This window comes from Motacilla alba, chromosome 3 (genome assembly GCF_015832195.1).
Source record: "Motacilla alba alba isolate MOTALB_02 chromosome 3, Motacilla_alba_V1.0_pri, whole genome shotgun sequence".
Taxonomy (NCBI): Eukaryota; Metazoa; Chordata; class Aves; order Passeriformes; family Motacillidae; genus Motacilla; species Motacilla alba.
This window is the reverse complement of record NC_052018.1, coordinates 40,893,017-40,915,095: the sequence shown is the minus strand read 5'-3', so window position 1 is coordinate 40,915,095 and position 22,079 is coordinate 40,893,017. Positions and strand designations below refer to the sequence as shown.

The 22,079-nt window shown below is 44.8% G+C and overlaps 2 protein-coding genes across 10 annotated transcripts in view; both read left to right on the top strand.

The window, feature by feature from the left end:
* Window positions 1-439: 439 nt before the first annotated feature.
* COQ3 (coenzyme Q3, methyltransferase) lies at window positions 440-8,033 on the top strand. 9 transcript variants are annotated; one of them, XM_038132637.1, is made up of 7 exons: window positions 440-547; window positions 1,477-1,570; window positions 1,950-2,102; window positions 2,250-2,349; window positions 3,904-4,146; window positions 5,348-5,507; window positions 6,967-8,033. In XM_038132637.1, exons 1-7 carry the CDS (start codon window positions 463-465, stop codon window positions 7,182-7,184), a joined length of 1,053 nt encoding a protein of 350 aa, XP_037988565.1. In that variant the 5' UTR covers window positions 440-462; the 3' UTR covers window positions 7,185-8,033. The 9 variants fall into 9 exon arrangements, with proteins under 9 accessions (XP_037988565.1, XP_037988573.1, XP_037988571.1 ...); XM_038132645.1 differs by having other exon boundaries at window positions 448-547; window positions 1,447-1,570; XM_038132643.1 differs by having other exon boundaries at window positions 463-547; window positions 1,473-1,570.
* Window positions 8,034-18,886: 10,853 nt separating this feature from the next.
* The window catches only part of FAXC (failed axon connections homolog, metaxin like GST domain containing), a 28,749-nt gene continuing 25,556 nt past the window's right edge, over window positions 18,887-22,079 (top strand). Inside the window, exons 1-2 of the mRNA XM_038133200.1 lie at window positions 18,887-19,273; window positions 19,746-19,881. Coding sequence (XP_037989128.1) covers window positions 19,005-19,273; window positions 19,746-19,881 — 405 coding nt within the window. The 5' untranslated portion in view covers window positions 18,887-19,004. The remainder of the gene's footprint in view (window positions 19,274-19,745; window positions 19,882-22,079) is intronic.

Here is a 22,079-nt window from a genome sequence, read left to right as displayed (position 1 = left end):
ACAGGCAGCGGCATGCCAGCTTGGATGGTTCCCGTGAGGGAGCTGCCCCAGGCCCAGCCATGCTGGGGCCCAGAGGTTCTGCTCCAGGCCGCAGCGCCGGCTGCTGGGATCGCTTCCCTCTGAGCCTGCCCCGAAGCGAGGACTCGCACTTTGTGCCGTGCCCTGCCAGCCCGGTGTGCTTCTTGGCAATGAGGGGGGTGAAAGCCGTGGGCTCGTCGCTGTGCCATCCGAACGAGCTTCTGCTTGCGGATCTTTTCGTGTTCCAAGACAAGGCAATGACGGGGCACACATTTAAGCTCTGTTGTTCCAGAAGAAGCCCTGGCGACAAGTGCCACCGTAGGGGCTGCCGTTGGCACTGGCCCCAGCACCGGACGGAACCTTCCCGGCGCCCGCCCGGCGAGGCAGCCGGCACCGCCGGCCGCGGACCGGGGCGGGGCGAGAGCGGCGGCGGCGGCGGCGGCCATGTGGGGCGGCGGGGCGGCCCGGGCGCTCACCCGCGCCCTGCGGCGCCGGCGGGCGGCGGCCGCGCTGCCGGGGGCTGCGGGCGGTGAGCGGGCGCTGGGCGGGCGCGGGAGGGACGGAGGGAGGGTCCCAGCGCGGCCGGCGGCCGGGGCGGCGTAACGGGGCTTCGCTTCGCCGGCTCCCTCACAGCCGGGCCCCGCAAACCTCCGGCCCGCGGCGGCCCCGGGCGTATGTCTGGCAGCTGCCGGCCGCGTCCCACGGCGCTCCCAGCCCGGCGCCGGCCGGTCGGGAAGGTGGTGTTCCCCTGCCGCCTCCTTTGCAGTCCCAAGGTGTCTGGATCGCTCCATCGCTCACTGCGGCCTAAAATAGTCGTCAGGGGGTGGTTTACTCTGGGTACAGTGCGGCATTGCTGTGATTCGGGGGCTGTTGGGGACCAGGCAGCAGCTGGGTGTGAGCGAGTGTTCGCCGTGCTGGGGAGGGCCCTGCGTGGGCGAAGCAGGAGCGGAGAACAATCGCAGGACACTGACCCTGGCCTGTCTGTGCACCGTCCGCGAGGATTTTTTGCTTAGGTTTCCTTACCGGTTCGTACAATGCAAACTGAGTGTGCAGCTGTGTATGTCTCTTTCCGACACATAATAAACCCAGCGCTGCTGAGTGTGTGCCCAGCTTACGGTCAGGGTAAACATTTTGGAGAAATTCACAGTGACTGAAACATTTCAGTTGCATAAAAAGCTCTTTTCCATTCAGTCTCTGAATGTGGAAATTATGTACAAATTACTGTACATCATTTGAGGAGTACGGGGATGGTGAAGTTGCATACATTCTTTTATTTAATCCCCAACTCCGTAAGTACAGTAGTGAGCAAGCGTGCAAAGATTTGCATGGTTAGTATTCTGCTAGAGCAGCACTCTTACAGCTAGGTGTTTTGTCTCTGATTTCTTGTAAAGCTGATGTTTTCCATTTGGATGTCTTTTATTTATGCAGATGACCATGCTGATCTGTCTTTTCAGACAGGTCTGAGAGATATCCTTCAGGACTACAACAGGAAAAGACAACTGAAATCTGGTAGCACCTTGCCTGTCTCTCTGACTGGAATGAAAAGCAACATGTAAGTATTGTAGCTAAAATAATCCTGTGTGATGAGGCCTACCCTTTTCTGTAACAATTTCTTTTGACTTGGTGACTTTGTGACAGTGTCACGTGGAGTCGTTTTTTATATCTCACACGTTTGAATGTTTGATGTGGCCTGTTCTTGTTTTACTAATTGCCAACTTAAAAATTACAGGCATGCAGCCATCTGTTTGGGAAGATCTGTTACCCATTCAGTGTATAATATCTGTATGCTACTAAATAAGTCTAACTTGAATCTCTAAAGAAACATGAGTTTTACCTTTTTGCATTTTCTGATGCAGTATTTGTTTTTCCCATATTTCAGCTGACATGGAATATTAGTATTGGTTTAATGATGTTCAGCTTTCATTATTTAGGTTCACTGTGAAGAGACCTTTCAGCACTTCACACTCATCAGTGGATTTAAAGGAAATGAAAAAATTCCAGCTCCTTGCACATAAGTGGTGGGATGAAGAAGGAGAATATGCAGCCCTTCATTCTATGAATGATATTAGAGTGCCATTTATTAGGTATGGTTTTGAAGACAGATTTTTTAAATATGTTCTATTTCTGTATGGCCTCAGAAAATACTGTAAAAAAAGCCAATTGCCGGTACTTAAGAGCATCTATGGAAGCACCTTGTGGGTTCAACCTTAATCACATCCCTTTTCTTTCAGAGATACTCTGTTGAGCATGAGTAGTAATTATCATCTGGGAAATCCACTTTCTGGAATCAAGATTCTTGACGTGGGCTGTGGAGGAGGACTGCTGAGTGAGGTAAGAAAGAGTTAACTCTGTGTTTTCTTCTTAAGAGGTGTTCAAGGTATTTGAATTGTTGTAGTAGTTACACTGCCTAATTTCTAATCCTCCAAGGAGGACTTTTTCCTCTTCTATGATATGTTAGTTCTGAGTAGAGTGTAGTGCACTCATAGAGTGTTTGGTTAGCATAATGGTGGTGGTTTACAGAGAATGAGGGAGTTGGTAATGAGAAATTCTAAAATTCTGAGATTCTAAATCAGGAAAATAAGAATTCAAGCACTGTAAAGGAGAGGGGAAGAATGATGAAAAAGTCCTTGAATATTTCTTCCTTTATTTTTCTTTTTTTACTTTATAAGTCTAGGCAGGAATGCTTGGAATCACGACATCCTCATTACCAAAGAAGTAATTTTTGTTATAAACTTGTTCTTACACATTGATTCATTTGACCTTATCTTCAGTGTTTTACATGGGGATGGGGATTCTCACCTTTGATTTGATCTCATGGGAAATGCATGGAATAACAGCAAGCACCCAAATCATACATCTCCTGTGTCAGTAGAGATTGCTGTGGTAAAGGGGCTGATGTTACAGTGGCTTCCAGAGAAGTCTGCACAAACTTGGGACTGAGAAGTTACTGTTTGTGGTAGAACACTGTCCACACAGGCTCTGAACAGTGCTGTGTCCTGTCGATAGACTAGGGATGGTTTGTGAATTTAGGGTTACAGATCTGCCTGACTTACTCTGGGAACTTCCTCAGCATCTGAAGTGATGTGTTACAAATGGACCTGAATCTCTCCCATGTTTTCTTTCTTTGCTTTTTCTCCTCTTTTGAGGAAAATCTTGTAGTCTTGTGAGAGGGGTCTCTCCAACAATGCTGGCAAAACTGGTGTGCTGCATCACCTTCTCAGGCTGAACAACTGGTGAATTTCAGGTTGGAATATCATACATGTGGTCATGTTCTACAGCCTGTGTCAGTTTCAGAAGAGGTGATGACTAAGGTGCTAACCTTGGAGTAAGAAGACACTGGAGAAACCTGAGTGACAGCCAAGGCTGATGCTATCCTAGTAAACATCAGTGTTTAGTTCTCAGCAGTGAGAAAGTCCCAGAGATAATCATAGATTAAGTAACCATTAAAAAGATATGAGGATTTACCATTACAGGTGGATGTTGAAGAAAGTAATGACAGTAATTAAATACGGCATTGTTTTCTCCCCTTTAATTACTGTGTTGATTTTCCCCCTTTGTTTTTCCTGTATCAGAGAGTAGTAGTGGAAGAAATCTTTATTTGGTGTAACAAAATGAATTGAGAACAAATTATTCTAAAAGATAATTTAGATGTGTGTATAATTCACTATATAATTTTCTAAGAAAATTAACACCACCTTTCCCAAATCTAAGAGTGTTTTTGCTTTAATAAACATTTAAAATAAAACTGCTGTTTCAGAGCTCATAATTTACTGTTGTTTGTCTTGTGTTGATGCTTTCTGCATCTTGTATGTACATTGCAAAGTTTCAGAAACCTTTAAGCAAATTGTTTTCATGCAGAGAATAAATTACACTCTTTTTTATTAGCCTTTAGGTAGACTGGGAGCTTCAGTTACTGGAATTGATCCTGTGGAGGACAACATTAGAACAGCAGATCGGCACAAGTCATTTGATCCAGTCCTGGCCAAGAGAATACAGTACAAGTCCAGTTCACTGGAGGAGATTGTGGAAGAGTCTATGGAAACCTTTGATGTAATTGTAGCTTCTGAAGTAGTGGAGCATGTGGCTGACCTTGAAACGTTTATCAAGTGTTGCTCTCAGGTGTTAAAGGTAAGAGAGTTTTTGCTTTCATTATTGGGCATATTTATTCTCTTTTATTACTGTGGCTTTTTAAAAGGAGTGTGAAAACACATCTGCACACATTTCTCCACTAACTCAGAGGCATGTTCTAGAAGTGTCTTCCATTCTTCTCCATGATGCAAATACATCTTCCCACATTCAGTAACCACAGTTAGGGGAAATGTAATGCTCCAACTCAGCCTCAGAAAAGTGTTAAGGCATTACCTAGCATTGCAGGTCTGCATTGCATCAGGACCTTAAGAAATCTGGATGCATCTGATTTCACACAGGGGAGAGAAAATGTGGCAGTGCTGCTGTTGATGAACAGCTGTGGCTCAGACTGCATGGGAACTCTGTGATGATGTTTTGATACTAGATTTTATTCCAGCACTAGCGTCACATCAGATAAGATCCTGGATTGCTTATAAAGATTCCTAGTTAAGCTTTGGAGATAATCAGGTGGTTATTGCTTTTGATACTAGTTCATTTGCAAAGAAGGATGGTGAGCTCAGCACACAAGTGGGAGCTTTTCTTTGGTCTCTTTATCTTTCTGGTCATCAGAAGAAATATTAATTATTTCAATTGAATGCACTACTAACTTTTAGCCTGCTAGGGACAAAGAAATTATCCCTTATTTCTAACAAACAGTCCTTTAAGGACTTAGAATTTGTTTCTGGCTTTGTTTCTTTGCCCATGTAATTATTAAAACAAGCATGGCATGGCATTCAGCTGTCTCAGAAATTAAGGAAGTATTTCACATTTTACTTTGGTTTCAATTAAAAAAGCGGTTTGTGGTTTTATTGTGGTTTTTTGCTTCGTTGGATTTTTTTTTTTTTTTTTTTTTTAACAATAGATATTGTATATGCTTTAATACCTTTTATTTATCCATTTCCTGGGCAGAAAATATTATAAGTGACTTTTCTAGGTGTTCTTTGGGCTAGAGAATAGTTTTTAGGCCGCCCAAGACCTGATTATGTTGATTCTTTGAAGATTCCTGAGAATACTGTTAGAAAATTATACTCTTTCTTGTCTTAAAATGTTATAAATATCTATCCTGGGATGAAATTACTTCTTAATCTTGCATTGTGTAGACTTTGACATAGACAAATTATTTGTCTTAATATGATTAAATTTACAATTTTAAAAAACCCAAAAAAATTCTTCTAATTGAATATTTTAATATTTTAATTAGCCTGAAGGTTCTTTATTCATTACGACAATCAATAAAACACAGTTGTCCTATGTCCTGGGAATTGTGGTTGCAGAAAAAATAATGGGGATTGTACCAGAAGGAACACATGAATGGGAGAAATTTGTTCCCCCTGAAGAGCTGGAGCGCCTCCTGGAATCAAGTAAGTTTCAGGCCAGATGGTGGGAATGCAGAGAGATACCCAAATGTCCCTGTAGAAATGCAAAGGGATAAGTTAGGTGGGGTATATGCTAGCAACAATACACAGCTTTTCCTGCTTGAGTTAACAGTTGTATATTAAGAGTATCATTCCTGGTTTAAAGACACCGCTGCTCACTGGATTTTGCATAAAATAAATTAAATTGAATCCTAGGAATGCAGTGATTACTTGAACAAAATCACTGTTGCAGCTGCCCTCTGTTTAACAGCCTGAATAAAAAATTCCAATGTTTTCCATTGTCTTCTGGTGGCAGAATGTATGCTCTGAAGTGGTTCATAAGCTCTAGGTCAGGTTTGAGGAATTAACTTGTTGGCACTCTGGGGCTGCACTGCTGCCACTGCATTGTTTGTTGCCTTTCCTTTGGGAGCAGGCATTTTTATTTTTGGTTTGCTGCTCCATGTTCTCTATTCATATTATGTTACTAAAAGAATTCTTCCAAAATGTGAAGATGAAACCTACCACAAATTCATTAGTCAGTTCTTGAGAAACTCTGTAATACTGATTTTAATTATTTCTAATTAAAGTACCCTGGTCTGATTGCTTTTAAAATAGACAAAGCAAGGAGCTAGGAAGACTTCTGCCCATTGCCCTCCTTCACTACAGATGTTTTAAAACCCTCTCACCAAATATTTCACTTTGCTCTAGTTCACTGCAAAGAAGCTGAAGTATGAGTGGAGCTATTCTCTTGGCAAGGTCTTTTCCTGGCTCTTTGCAGTAATGCCATAAGAAATATGACTAATACTAGTTCACATACTGGTGTTTTTTTTCAGTTCTTCCTTTGAAAGGACAAGCAGGTGCAGTGGAGTGATTTGTTTTGATAGGGTGTTTGTTTTCTGCCTTCCATCCTGCTTCCATGCAGGGAAGGTGTTTGTTTTCTGCCTTCCATCCTGCCTTCCACAGCAGATCCATGCAGGGAACTGAGTGCTGCTCAGCTGGGAGTGATAAATCACTCTTTCTTTGCACCGAGTTCTTGATGGCATTCATGTGCCTTTTTCTTACATTTGTCCATTCCTAAAGGGAATCTGAAGAATCCTTGCAAAGATACGCTCAGATTTTGATTTTGGAGCGTGTGATGTCAACCTGAAGCATGTCTCCACCTCCAGAAAACGTTACCAGTCAGCCGGATGAGAAGGTGTGAGCCTGGGGTTTTTAGCACAGCCCTGTAGCTGCAGGTGGTGCATGGCCTGGCACAGAGCTGTTACAGCCTCTGCCAGGAGCAGGACCTGCTGTCACCAGCAATGCCAATGGCACTGCATGTTGGGGGGCCTGATAAGGGCCAGCTTCCCCCCCAGCCCAGAGGAAGAAGCATGTTTGAGACTTGCTGTTCTAAAGAGCTTGATGTTGCAGTGACTTACAATATTTAAGAACATCCGTTGCTTTATCTGGCTTCTTTCTTTCCTAGATGGCTTTTCAGTCAAGAGCATGAAAGGGATGTTGTATAATCCGCTCTCGGGCTCCTGGAGCTGGGTGGAGAGCACGAGCCTGAACTACGCAGTGCACGCAGTCAAGGCTGGGGCTCCGGCACAGTCACACGCCACAGACACCCTGCCAGAGACAGACGTTCAACAGCGCTCGGCCACAGCTGGCACAGCTGGCACTGTCCCAGACAGCGCTGTCTGACTGTGTGGTGATGGACTGTCACCAGAACAGAAAATGAGCTTTTACTCAGATGGACACAATAAAACCTCTGCCAACAACAAGCTTTCCTGTTTGCATCAATAATACACGCGCTATTTTTGGCCAAATACTTAGGGCGGTCTCAAAAAAATCAAGTGCCCACTATCTCAGGAATCTTTTAAGATTGAAATGAGCAAAGCTTTTAAAGAATAAGTATTTTAATGAGAAAGTAGTTTCAGATTGTTGGACAGGGAAGTGCAAATTATTCTGTTGGTAGCTTGGAGGGAGCTTTATTATGTGGTGGTGTTTTCAGTCCTGCTGGGACTCAGATCTCCATCGAATAATGGCATAGATGTGGACTGAATTAAAAACCACAATGCTGTACAATAAATAAAATGCCTTAAGTATTCAAGATACTCAACTCAGTAAAAATACATGAAACACTTAAGGTCTACAAAGACTTTTTTCTGTAATACACCTTTCTCCCTGAGCAGGAGAAACAAAATAGCAAACGTTTACTGTTGAGTCCTGCTGTTTCTGTAACTGTGCAATGGAAGAAGAGTCTCTGAGATCAGAGCACCTCAGCTGTCAAAGCCCCTTCACCAAAATGATACTTGTATCTATGTCTATTTTTCAACTTTCTCCATCTGCCCGAATAAGGAGAAACTGCAGGTAAAAGTTTACTAAGCAGCTAGAGCTCCATGCTAGAAAAATGACAGATTAGCAGTCTGTCCTATAACTGAGGTGCCATACCTATTCTTAATGTTCTAGAGCCCAGGTAAGGAAAAGTCATTTACAATGAAACAGAACTTTCTAAATAAAGTGTCACACATGTGTGTGTCTATGACTGCATCTCTTTCCTTCTTTCTCCTTAGTCTTTCAGCTTGTACACAGCTGGAAAGGTGTCTTGCTTTTGTTTGCAGGGATGAAAATGAATTTTTTCCCCCCCTTCTTATTTTTCTCCCTGTTTTAGTTGCTTGTGCATTTCTCCTACCGAAGAGGCGTGGTGGGCTAAATTAGTTTTTTTACACATTTGCATTCTCCCTGCTTTGCTGTATCTGCCTGTTGCCTTCAGATCCAAGTTTCCTGATGGATTTGATGATTCCCCAAAGAATACAGTAAATTTATAATGTAAATAATAGTTATTCATAGCTAATAATGGTTATGAAATAGTATCTGGTGTGATTGCTTCCATGACAAGAAGTTCTGCTTCATAATATTTCTGTGGGCTATAGCTTGGCTTTGAGAGGAAGATTCATCATCATGTTAAGAGTTTGGTGATGGAGAAACCACTACACCAGTAAAGAAATTATTCCAAAGGGTCATCAGTTCATCAGAAGCAGTTTAACCTTGGAACCTCACCAGTGATGTCCTAACATCCTCATTTTTACACTTAAGTACCTCTATCAGCTGCAATTTTGAGTTGTTACCCCTTAATTTTCTTTTAGATAAGTAATCTGAGAGTATCTCTACAGCTCTTACCACCACGTGTGAGTTTCTGAGTTCACATGAAGTTTTGTGGTAAATATTGTTTCTGGAGCATGGCGGTGGAACTGGCAGCAACAGTTCATTAATGGTTTCACTAATGCTGTCCACAGGAGGAATACATCATTCCCTGTCTGCCTTTCTCCTGCAAAGGAGTCTCTGCTCCATTGGGCATGCATGCAGTGTGGTGCACAGCGTTCAGGAGAGGAGTGATGCTGGAAGAAAATGAGGAGTCAAAAGAGATAACCAGTAGTCTTTGCTCCTAACTGTGTTCAGGTGTGTTAAACCATGTGCTCCAGTAAGTTCCCCTAACCAAATTACCAACATCAATCTAAGTTACTACAACTGTATGGCTCTTGTTTCAAATTTTGCCAGCAGCTCTGAAAAGCAGTGAGACCTGGGCAGATTCCTGAGGTAGCCAACAAGAAACACCCCCACAAGGTGGTCCCTCCTCCACTGATTTGTTTTGAGACTTGTCTAGTGAAATAAAAATAATGTTATAAAACTGGCATAGAGAGAGACAATTTTTGTTTTATTTAGGAGCCCCAAGTCCACATGCTTGTGTGACTAGCTGTTATCCTGGCTTTCTCATCCTTTCTGTATTTCCTCACTTCATAGATTCACAGAATATTCTGAGTTGAGAGGCATGCACACGGATTAAGTCCAATTCTAAAAGGAATTACTTGTTACTTTCTTGTGGTTTTTTATTAACTGTGAACCACCTAGGGAAAGGGTGTTTTGTTTTGCTTTTTCACTGTTATTTCTATTGCACATAAGATAAAAAACCTTTGATGCTGCCTGGGTTCTCTGTCCAAGCTCACAAGAGGGATCCTGTACCTAATGAACAATGGCTAGCATTTAAACCACAAGCACATAGACCTGGTTAACCATGGATACCTCTGGTTTTGACAAAAAGCTTACCACAAGCATCTAATCTTCTGCTCCTACATGTGTATTGGAGCCCTGTCAATCAGAGTGTTGAGAGCAGTGTGGACAAATGAATTGGGACTGCTTGAACAACTCCTTGTACTTTTAGTATGTTTCCAGATGTCCTGATATGCTCCATCCCCAGTCCTTACCCCTCAGTTTTCTTCTCCTGGTGATTTTCCTAACTACTCTAGCTATATTTCATCCCTCTGTTTAAAACACCTGGTTTAAATGCAGGAATGATAGAATGTGGTAGAAATCATTTTAATGAGATAACAAACAGTACAAAAATATCCTACACTTGTGAACTGGTTTTGGTGTTTGACATCCCTATCTTTTTCACAAATGTGCAACTGGCACAGTGTAATCTAATTCAGTACTGTGCTGTGAATACATACTATGCACTTGTGCTCCAGAAACTTTTTTCTTAAAATCTGTGCCTAGAAAACCAATGATGTTTTCACATTTCTCTTAGCCCAGCTGCTGCAGAAATTTCATAGATGCTATTGAAATGGACAGAATTTAAATAAAATAAATTTGCAAATCTTTTGTTTTTCATTTTGCAACTTGTCCATATTTATGGAGCCACAGCTTCAATGCTTACAGGAACAGTGGTAGTGGGAGGTGAAAAAACCAATGTAATTGCAGCAGGCATGCACCCAGGAGTAGGGGTGAGGCAGGAGGTGATTCTTGCCTTGGGATAGGGAAAAAACTGTATTTGGGGCTTGGTCTTTTTCAGCCTCTGTGTTTATTTCTAGTTGTATGCCCTTGACTCTCCTATTACCAGCCATTTATTTCTGCAACAAAACAAATCAGAGTAAGAAGCTGATCCTGGAAAAAAAAAAATCCAGCAGAGCATACAATGGTGTTCTGGGTGGTCTTGGCTATTCAGCTGTGGTTTGGCTTGTTGTGTTGTTTCATCTCTCCCACATTGCTCCACATGGTCCCAGTCCCAGCTCTTTGCTTAGATGGATTCTTGTCTGCGGTGTAGATTTTTTTTTCTGCTTTCTTTCCTATTTTTACTGTGTTTCCCTGGGATGCTGCTGGTGGTTGTGCTGTTCAGGGAGCTGAATTTTCCCACTGTGGAGGACTAGTGCCATTTGGGAGGTAAGCACTGGGAGTAAATGGACAGGGAGAAGACGGGACAGAACAGCCCCTTGAGGGGCAGTAGGCTTTTAGGTTGGCTCAGCCTGTCTTGTGGAACAGCACATTCAGATAATAACTGACACATTAATTGTGCTCAAGCCCAACTGGAGTAGTATGAGAGCCTCAGAGGAGATCTGCATTTAATCTCCTTTTAAAATAAAAATACAGCTTGAAGTTTCCATGGTTCCCATTCTGCTATCTTATTGCCTATTGTTCCTTTGTGTTCCAGTGACATTTCATGGCCATTTTTGCAGGACTTGACAATTTCTTTCCTCTACATTTCCACTAACACCCTGTATCATGTTCCTTGGGGATGGAAAAAAAGAGAGAGAAAGGAGTGGGAAGGAATTGTGCAGTGGCTGTGAGCTGAGATAAGAATAATGAATATCTTGTTGGAAGTTTGTCTGAAAATGGCTGCTGAAGTTTTTCATTATGTTGAAATCTCAGCTTTGATTGAAGAGAAAGGCAACAAACAAATAAACTTATTTTCCATACACTTTTAATAAATGCTTGAAAGGAATAATCCCATGCAGTCTAGAAGTTCAGAAGTCAGAAGACTCAGTAACTAGCCAGATGAAGCAGACTGGAGGAGAAAAAGTGAGACAGAACATGAATCACTATGTGGGTGCTGATACTGCATTTGCAGGGGTTTGAGAGGTGCCCAGGAGTACCTGGAATGGGGAGAGTATTGAAAAGCCAGAAATAGAAGGAGTATGAGCAGTGCCTGGAAGATAAGTAGGATTTTGATGGAGAGGAGAAATGTGAAGCAGAGGTGGAGAGAGGGCAGTCTGGTTCTAGTGTACCTTTGAAGAGGAACTACTGATAGTTGAGAGAGTGGCTCTGTGTCAGGCTGAAGCATAATAGTTCAGGAGTCCACAGCCTCCCACTTGCTTTTGCACATTAACCTCTAGTGCCTCATTCCAAATGCCTACACCCTTGCTGAGCTCCTAGAAGGAAAGGTGGTGACTTACTAATCATGAGTTGTGGACAGATTTCTCATTCATTATGTTCTCCAGGTTATAGGACAAAATTCTAATCACTTAAAGTTTGTGCTGATGGTAAACCTTATTTTTATTGACACGTGTTCCACTGAAGCAATATAAAATGTCATATTATATTCGAGCTAGAAGGGCTGGGATTTCACCCGGTCTGTAAAATCACCTGACCTGTCTTGACTCAAACAAGCATTAATTGCACAGCCACCTCTCAGTGCATTAGGAATTCAAGATATATACTTTGATCTCCAATTTATTGTGCTTGTACTCCCCCATGGAGTCATTCCAGCAATATGATCAATACTCACTCACTTGTTCTAAAAAGATATAATATTTTTTTCTTCCTAAAAGGATTGTGAAGACCATTAGTGTTCCATTAATAAATCTGAAATCCCTATTGCAGTCTCATGAGGTATGTTAAACCTCCCACCCCCCAAAAAAAAACCACCAAAAAACCCCCCCACCAAAACAACAAACCCAAACAAAAAAAAAAAAAAAAAAAAAAAAACCCAAAAAAAACCATAAAACAACCCTACCTGAAACAATCCCAAAACAACTTGGAGATTGAATTGCTAACATTGCCTTGTATGGTAGTTGTATTATAAAACTTACAATAGTAGAAGATAGAGAAAATGATATGGTGTTAATTTTCCTGAGTTAGAATATGCACATACAACCTGCAGACATAAAATAATTGAAGTAAACAAAACATACAATAAAGGATGCCTCAGAAGGATGTATCCAACTCAAATGTAAATTAGCATATTTACCTCAAATGCCCTGTGATGAAGCATAGCCCCAGCACTGACACACAGGGCTTTGCCTTCCAGCTGTTGCAGAAGTGGCAGCTCAGCACCTTGCCTTCCTTGATCCAAGTTATGCATTACAGAACTGACAGGACCTGGCTATCCCTGGGGGACCCCTTTGGGGTGCTCCCTGCCTTGGTCCCCAGGTGTAACTGGGGAGGTCCTGACCTGGAGGGGCATGTCCACAGCCATTCAGTGCTCGCTGCTGCTGCAGGAATACTGAGCACTGTGTCTCTCCCACACTCAGAAATGTTAAAAACCAGTAAACCCCAATGCTGTTCTTTCTAAACAAAGCACTAACACATTGCCTTTCGATGTCAATGAGAGGTATGTGTTCGTCATCCTCCTCTCAGCCCTCCCAGTCCCAACAGCAAGACCATCTAACCTCTCAAAAGCACAAAGCTTTAGAATACTGTGGCGGTTCTCTGACCATGGACTTGTCCAAAGGCCTCTGTTCTGCAGCCAGGAAAAACAACCCCTTGAATTTAGAATCACCAGAACAGCATTTCTCAGTACACCATAGTAAGAAAAGTCCTGCCAAAGCTGCCAACCAAAGGTTTCTGCTGCGAAGAAGTATGTGTGTGTAGGATGGGGTTTGGGTCACACTGCTATGGCTGAAGATGAAGTGCTCTAGAGAAACCTTATTTTTGCCTTCTCCAGAAGAAGTGTGAGGCCCCAGATGAAGACACCAAAGTCTCTGAAGGGGTTGTCAAATGAGAAGATGTCCCTTAAAAAGATAACTAAGGGAGGAAGCTACGCAGGCTAAAAAACTTCATGGCAGGTAATGAAAGAAACTTTGCCTGGCCTGTCTAGGCAGGACAGCATTCCCATGTGGGTTGTGCAGCATCTCTCCCTTATTGAATCTTACCTGTGGATAAGGAAAAAGCTTCTGTGTTGTCGACAGGATTACTTAGCAAGCATTTTCTCCCAGAACCAAATTTATAACAAACCAAAATCCTCCTACCTTCTACAGTGCTCAACAGTTCATCCTCTTGGAGGATGCAGACTGCAGGCCATTCGCTCTGCCACTGTCTCTCCCATCTGTCTTTATTTCCAGAGCTCTTGGGAGATGAAAGCACAGCCTTGGCCCCAGGAATATGGCCTCTGGGAAGGTCTCTCTTCCTCCCTGTTCCCATCCCTTCTCATTCCCCTCCCACTGCTTTCAGCTGACAGTTTATTTACAGACAAATGTGTCATGCTGGAATGATCTCCTCTTCCCATTTTGTGGCTCAATTGCTCTGAATTGGCAGGGTTTGTTTTTCCTAATGGTACATTGCTCCATTTTGCAGTGTCTACAGCAGCCAGTGCTTTTACCTCTATTACCACCTTAGGCTACTTATAAGCAAATCTAAGGCAGATGAATTGAAGCAACTCATTTTCCCAAAAATCTGAAGACCATATAGATCTCTTGAAAAAAGTAAATACGGTAAGGAAAGGAAAAAAAAAAATCTGTGCAAAAAATCTGTAAAAACTTCATACATTCTATTATTAGTTAAATATGAACTGAGATGCCAACCAGGTCATGGCAGTATGTACTGCAAATTTTACTTCTTCTGAGGATGCTGTAAATCAGAGAGCACTTATAAATGGGCAAAGACTGGGAACCACTGCACCAGGCTATGGCTAGCAATCTGTAGCAGGTTCCCAACATTATTCTTCTATTGAGAAAGTTTCATATGAAAGTCCTGACTATAAATCATGTAACTGCCCCCATGGCATTGGGAGGATTGTCAAAGTCCAAACAGCTTGTAAAACAGAGCAATAAAATTTAAAACAAATTAAGAATTGTGAGACTGTGGGTCTGTCAGCTGAGTAGCAGTCAGCTGTACTCAGCTACCAGCCTGAGTGCTTCCACCTACAGAAAGCAGGAGGTTTCAGGCAAAACCTTTTCTTTTTTTTTGACCGGTGAAAGCAAGGAACTTGAGTTACATCATCCAGGGCAGTCTCAGGGTATGTGTTGCCTTAGAAAGTGGCTTTACTTACCACCAAGTGCAAAGTAAACTCTGGAGAACTGCTGGAATTACACTTAATGTGGATTTACATACAGACACTTCTATACAGCACTGTAGTAGTTTAGATTCTTGATGTTCTGCATTTTCTGTGCATTTGTATCTTTATATGTCATTAAAGTATCATTAATTCCTTTCCTAACTCAAATCTGAAACACAGCATTACTGTTTTGCAGCTATACCTTGGCTATTCTTATCTGAATAATTAAAAAGACATGTTTATGAAACTCAAGCTGCCCTGAGAGATCATTAATATTACAACAAAACCAATCCTGGCAGCAGTCAGGGATTGTTTTAGAAGGATCCTGGAAGCCCGCTGGTGATGAAAAACCTTTTTTTCTCCCTCTCATAAACTCAGAGCTCACCACAAAACCCATTACATTATGTCATTGGCAGTGAAGTCTGGGCTACTTCAAAGAGAAGGAAAGCACTTCCATATCATCGCATGATGACCCCGGCAGCACTCAAAGTGAGAGCCCAGCCTGAGCTGGGGACAGCCAGTCCCTGTGCAAGGGCACAGCAAGGTGCCTTCACTTCAGGCAGAACAACCTGTAAAACCAGCCCACTCTGATTCATGGAGCTGTTCAAAGCTCTGTGCTGCCCAACCTTTGAGCACTTGGAAAAGAGAGAGGCAGTGAGTAGGAGCCATGGATGACACCAGTGTGGGAAGTAAGTGAAAAATGGGTGGCCCTATTTCTTAAAGCCCCAGGGGAGACCTGGTGAGTTCAAACCCAGCTGGCAGCAGTACATGGAAGTAAACCAGTGGTAAGCATGAGCTCAGAGCATGAGCTCCGATTTTGAAAAAGCTAACTTAGTTCTGAGCTAAAACGCAGATAGACAGCTTGTGCACTGGCACTCCACAAAGTCCCATCACAACCACTGGGTTCAGACTGTGGTTTCCACCCGATGCCACCTTCGTAGGCAGCCTGCCATGATAACCTCAGGCTTTTTCAAAGATGTGCAACAAACTGAAGGACATTACAGGGAAAAAAAAAAAGAGGTAATGAAGATCAAGGTGTAGAGAATCTAGTAACATTCCAATTGCCTTCCTGCCGCCAAATCAAACTGCAGACTTCAGAAGAAAAATCTGGCTTGCTACATAACAAGCTCAGATTTATGTTAACTAGAGAAATCTACTTATTTTATTCTGTTACTCTCTCTTCCTTTAGGCAGCTGCACTAGAACAGATTACAGATAGAAGTGTATTTTAATGTGTTAGGTCTTTTGATCTGTGTGATGAATCTGAGGGATGACTGTTCCAGTCCGTGCTGCACTCGGTGTGCGTTTGCAGCCAGACAGACTTTGAGTGCATCACTCTTAGCTCTCATTTTCCCTACTCAAGAAAAGTGAACAGTGGTAATTAAACAAATATGCTAAATTAGCGGGATTTCCACCCTCCCTAAGTGAGACAGTGAGGCAGCTGCCAGTGCAGTGGGCAACACCTGTGAGCCTCTTGGAGGCAAATTTGGGAAAATCAGACCATATCTCAGGAACCACCCAGACTGTGGCACCTGCAATGCACAGGAGCAGAAAACAATACTCGGGTTTGTGGGCATTGCTACCACCTAATAATCCTCCCTAATACATGTCATTTGCCACAGGCAACAGTGCCTGAAGGAATGGACATTGCATTCTTCCACAGCCAGAGAAAGGGCAGGCTAAGGACACACTTTTTGCTGTTTTTCCTGCTGATAAGCTTGACTATAAGACTGCCAGGCCAAATGGATTCAATATCTGCTGGCAGAAATCTTTGAAACCTGAAGGAAGAAAGGCTGGCAGAGCACCACTAGTGAGACATCCTAGTGTGGGACAGGTATGAAGGTACTTGTGTTCTACCCATGCTCTTTATTTGCTGTTAACTCTGGCAAACAAGATGTGACATTGGGACCTGCACCTTTTGCATGGCCAGGTCTGGTCAGCACCATGCCGGTCATAATCAACCTCTAAAAATCCTGTTTATGAGCAGGACAGCAAGGCTGCTGGGGTTTCCATGCAGATCTGTATCTGACATGCCATGAGGTACATGTGCTGTTGCTGAGGCTTCCCACAGTGTTCTAGGAGGCATTGTTGTGCTCTGGACCCTTGCAGCTTCCAGGCAACAGTGCAGCCAGAATGGGATTTACACAGCATAAAGTCCAAAAGAAGGGTAGCAGTGCCCTTACTGAGCAAGTGCTAAACACCTGCCTGAAGTCCTGCTCTAAGAATCCTGGGGCAACCAGGCATCAGCCGGACTAGCAAAACACAGCATTGATCTTCAGAGCATAAACTGCAGTAGTGCATCCAGGTTTGCCTAACTTTTCTGGGTCTGCACTGGGACCTTCCCTCTCTCCTCTGCCCCACAGGTCTCACTTGTCCTGGCCATTGAAAAAAACACAGATTTTAGGATAACTCATTTGTCTCTGAAAGTCAAGTAGTGGCAGCAGCTGGGATGTGGATGCCCAGGACCTCTCTCTGCCCTCACAGAAACTTAGATCCCAGCTGTAACTGGATCCCTCTTATCAGTAACACAGCAAGCAATTCCCATGCAGGAACAAAAGCTGAGACCAGCTACCAGGCTGTGACACTCCAGATTTACTAGGCTGTCTGCCACTTGAAAAAAATCTTCAGCCTGAGATTTGCAGGTGCTGTAGCAGAGAAAAAGTATTTTTCTTCTTTGTCTCTTCATTGCCCTGTCGTAAGAATTTAACAAAACTGTATGCTGCAAATGATCAGCTGTGGCATGAACAGGCTGCTGCTCTCACTTTCCACTCTTGTTTCATTACCTGTGCATCACCTGTCATGTGGGATAGCTCAAAAGCTGTGCAGTAGCTGCTCAGCCAGCACCTTGCTAAGGATGAGTGGAGGGCACAACCTGTATGTGGAATGAGATTTACTGGGACCTCTCTGATCCCATTGACTCCTGAGAGTGGAGTATCAGCACAGTATTCAACACATACTTGCATGGCAGCCTGTGGCTACTGAATATGTGTAAACAGCAAACTCAAAGTGAGCAGCAAAACAAAATGCTGCAAGGAGCTACTGCAGGAAAGTTGCAGAGCACAGCAGCCTTCCCTGGAGAGTGCAGACAGGAGGCAGAGACAGTTCATAGAATCACAGAGTCACAGACTGTCCTGAGATGGAAAGGACAACAAGGGTCACAGAAGACCAGCTTCTAGCCCTGCACAGGACAATTTCAAGAATCATGCTTGAGAACTTCTTGGCCTCTGCTAGGCTTGGTGCTGTGACCACTTCCCTGGGGAGCCTGTTCCAGTGTCCAAACACCCTCCGGGTGAAGAACCTTTCCCTACCATCCAACCTAAACCCCTCTCCCGACAGCTTCAAGTTGCTCTCATTAACGTTGCACAGAAAAAAATAAACGCAAAACTGGCTATTGCTGTCACTAGGAGAAGTCACTATATGGATCTGAACTTCATGAGTTTGCTCAGGGACCTCCTCTTCCTCATTCGCCTCCTTTGTCCCACCTGTGCCATATCCTGATATAAAGCATCCACAAAGTCTTGGTCACAGACTTTGTCCATCCCTCCTGGATACTGTAAGTTGGTCCATTTGCGTTAAGGATAAGGTCGTTTCTCTTGCCCGATGCCTTAATAAAATATCCAACTTGTGGGAGCATTTTGGAGCAGCTATGTACACATCACAGCACTTGACAGGGGGCTATTTAGGCAGTGGTATTACCCAAAAAACAAAGGGTGCTGTTTTGGGGTTGGTGTGATATGCAGAGCTGAGGATATTTGGCAGAACGCAGGTGAAGTCCTGCTCATGTCATCACAGCATACCCAAAAATCCTCCTGCAGCAGGGAGGCCAGAGGCCAGGGAATGCTGGGCCTCTCAGCGCCAGTAAAATCTCATGACCTTGTGGGACAAGGGATTTGCTTTGAAGCCATTTTGCTTCCCTTTCTGCTCACAGGGGTGTTTTTCTCAGTCACCTCATCCAGCACCAGAATATTAAGAAGAAAATCGCGGCGATGTTTGCAGACACAGCGTGACAATGCTCAGCTGCGGCCAGGCACCGTGGGTGGAGGCGTAGGGGGGGCTGCCTTTTTTTGCCCCAAATACTGGGTGAATGCGAGGCTCGTGTTCCTCCAGGAGCAGCCCGGCGATGCTCGGACCGCGGGCAGTCTAAGCGGGCAGGCTCCCACGCAACCCCGAGCGCGGTACCCACCCTCCTCGCCCTCAACTCTGGACAGCGGCGGCCGGGCGCGGGGTACTCCGCAAGGGCAGGGCAGGACACACCCGGCCGGGTCCACCCCATCCCCTCCTTCTCCTCCCCACGCCCTCCCTTCCCAGCCGGTCGCGCAGCCGCGCAGCGCCGGCCGAGGGAGCCGCCGGAGCCGCCCAGCGCGGCGCGGCCCTTCCCCGCCGCGGGGCCGGGCTGTGCCCGGGGGCCGGGCCGGGCAGGGCAGGGCAGGGGGGCTCGGCGGCTCCGCGGCGGGGAATGCGGGTGCCGGGCGCAGGATGCTGTGGGGGGTGGGCCTGGCGGCGCCGCGCTCCTGCGTGGCGGACCTGAGCCGCAACCGCAGCCTGTCGCTGGGCTGGTGCGCGGGGCCCGAGGAGCCGCCGCCCGCCTTCTATGGGGGCGAGATCGTCGCCTTCCCGCTGTCGGGCGGCGGCGGCACCATGGCGGCGCTGGGCTCCGACTCCTGGTGGAAGAAGACGCTGTACCTGACGGGCGGAGCCCTGCTGGCCGCCGCCGCGTACCTGCTCCACGAGCTGCTGGCCATACGGTGAGGCTGCGGGGCTGCGGGGGCTGCGGCGCTGAGAGCCGAGGGCGCTGCCCGCGGGGCCGAGGCGGCGCTCGGAGCCTCTCGCACCTGCGGGGTCAGGCTGGCGAGGTCCGGCGGGTCGGGGTCTGCCCTTCGCCGTGCTTTTGCCATTTACCTTTCTTTGTCCCCCCTTCGCCCTTTGCAGCAGCGCAGGAGGCGTGGGCTCGCCCCCACAGGTGGCCCGGGCTGGGCCCTCTCGCTGCCTCCGGACCCGGGCAACCAAAACCTGCAGCAGCCCCTTAAGGGCTGACGAGTGTGTTGCCAGGGCCGCGGTTTCTCCTTTGTCTGTTTAATGTCCTGGTGTATCCTGCACCTGTCCGGTTTGGTTTGGTTTTGTTGTTTGTTTGTTGGTGTTTTTTATATATTTTTTTTAAATTCTGTTGGTGTGTTTTTTTTTTTTTTTTTTTTTTTTTTTTTTTTTTTTTTTGGACAGGAAAGAGGAAGAGCTCGATTCGAAGGATGCTATCATACTGCATCAGTTTTCAAGGCCCAGGAATGGCGTTCCGAGTTTATCCCCGTTCTGCCTGAAAATGGAAACGTACTTGAGGATGGCTGACTTACCCTACCAGGTACATCATGCAGTTTGCCTTTGCCTTGCAGCTCTCTGTAATTGCTTGAAATGGCACATAGGCGTCCTGCCTCTCGTCCCCCCAGTCTGTCTCCCCCAGGGAGATGTAAACATACACCTACAGCTAGGTGGGTTTGCCAACATTTTTATGTCTCCAATTAAATTTAGTTTATAACCTTTAAAGATATGACTTGAATAAGATTATCTGGAACAGCTGTAGACTTAACTGGCAAAGCTAAATCAATGTTAAAATGCTGAAGAGGGAGAATAGTCTGGAGTTTATATAACACTAAATAGCACCCCAAAACTAAAGCAGAAGACTGTTTGATCCTTGAATTTCACCATGCTAAAGACATGACAATTAGACAGCTGCAGGTTCTTGTTTTTCTGGAGGCCTTATCTCTAAAGCTGCCTGGGAAGAAGTGCTTACCTTTTGCTTCACCTCCCATGGCTAATGCTTCCTCCCCAGTGAAGTGAGATAGGATTGCTTTTAAAGGTCATGAATACTGCTCCTTAACTATGTTTGGGTGCATCCTATGCCATCTTCCTGCAGGGAATGAAGCCTGAGCTACTCCAGTGAATGAAAGCTGTGAGAGTGGACACTTGAATCTCACGGTCTTGCCCGTTATCGAGGTTGAGTTGGGACACTGCAAGTGTGGCACACATCTTGTGGTGTTGGCAAGCTGTGCAGCACCCAGGCTCTTTGAGACATGGGATTGTTTTCTTTTTCTGTGTGTGTTAGGCACTGAATGCCTTTAAGATGATAAAATAATGATGATACGTATATAACTAAGATCTTAGGTAGAAGAAATGTCTGGACTTTTTTCCCTTTTTTCTTCTCCTTCTGTTTTTTCCTCAGCAATATAAGTTTGGTGTTTTACTCCGTACCAAGGTGTTAGGAAGAATGTTATGTATAAGTCAAATGTTGTACAGCGGAAAACCAACCCAATTGCACCTTTTTTAACACATTTGCCATTGATATTTAGCTTCATATGTGGCTAAACTCCTTTACATTGGAAGAGAAAGAAAGTCTAATCAGTACATTTTGCTTAATTCTTTAAAAGCCTGAGTTTAATGTTTTCTTACAATTCAGTGGGACTTGAATCACATACTTGGGAGTGCTAAAGGGGAAGACTTCCGTCCTGTGGGATGTATTTTCCTCATTTAGGTTTACAGAACTTGCAAGATTCTGAAGCTTGAGCATGTCATTGGAGCAGGAGGACTTTGCTTTTCTCAAAATAATTTGAGTAGAAATTGCATGTTTGAAGGGATGACTCTCTTGGTATGATCTGTTTTCTTTCCAATGGCAGCTGATGCGGTTCAAAGGTTTGTGATGGTCAGGTGTGCTCTGGTGGAGAGTAGGTAAAGAAAGCTGCATTATAAAAGATGGTTGTGACTGGACATGGTCACTTCTGAAAGATAGCACAGCATTTGTGTTATTCAGGATGGAGTTGTTTGGAGAGCTCATGCTGGTCAGAAATTACACAGCTTTTTGGAGAGAGGAATTTCCAGAGGGTTATCCTCTCCTCTTTAGTTTTTGTACTGAAGGTCAGCATTACTTCTTGGTCTTGCATGTCTCTCACTAGCTGTGAATACACAAAACTGACAAGACCATCAAAAGCAAAATGCCTACCTTCAGCTCTTCCTCTTGTCCCTTCCTGCACATGCTTTTCTGTGGCAGCTCAGGATGATCAGAGCTGGCCTAGCTAGAGCCATGACATTTTAGTTTATTTGGTTTTAACTCATCTTGGTTCCCCACATACTCTGTGTGCCATTTTGTAGGAGCAGGAATGGGTCCTGCGGATGCCGGGAACACCATGATGGTGCTTTTAGCCGTGCTGGCTTACATGGGCTTAAGTGTTTGTGGGTCTGAAGGGTTTTAGAGGTAAGTTTGGTGGAGCTGAGGACACAGCTATGTTTTTTTCTGGAAGAAGCAGATAGTGTTTCTGTCCTTGTGTTACGAGTGTGGTGCTGCATTGGGCTCTGGCAAGTGGAGGAAAGTATGGCTGCTGCTGTGGGATTGAGTGGGAGGGGAGGTGAAGGGGCCCCTGTTCTTGGCTGGAGTCTCTTATACTCTTCCTGTAGACTTTTATCTTGTTTCCCTCATGACTGTGCTACCCTTAGGATGCTGTAGGTGACACAGGCACCCGATGGTTGCCTGGCAGGCAGCAGGGTGGGTGTGTAGGGGTGTTCAGCAGG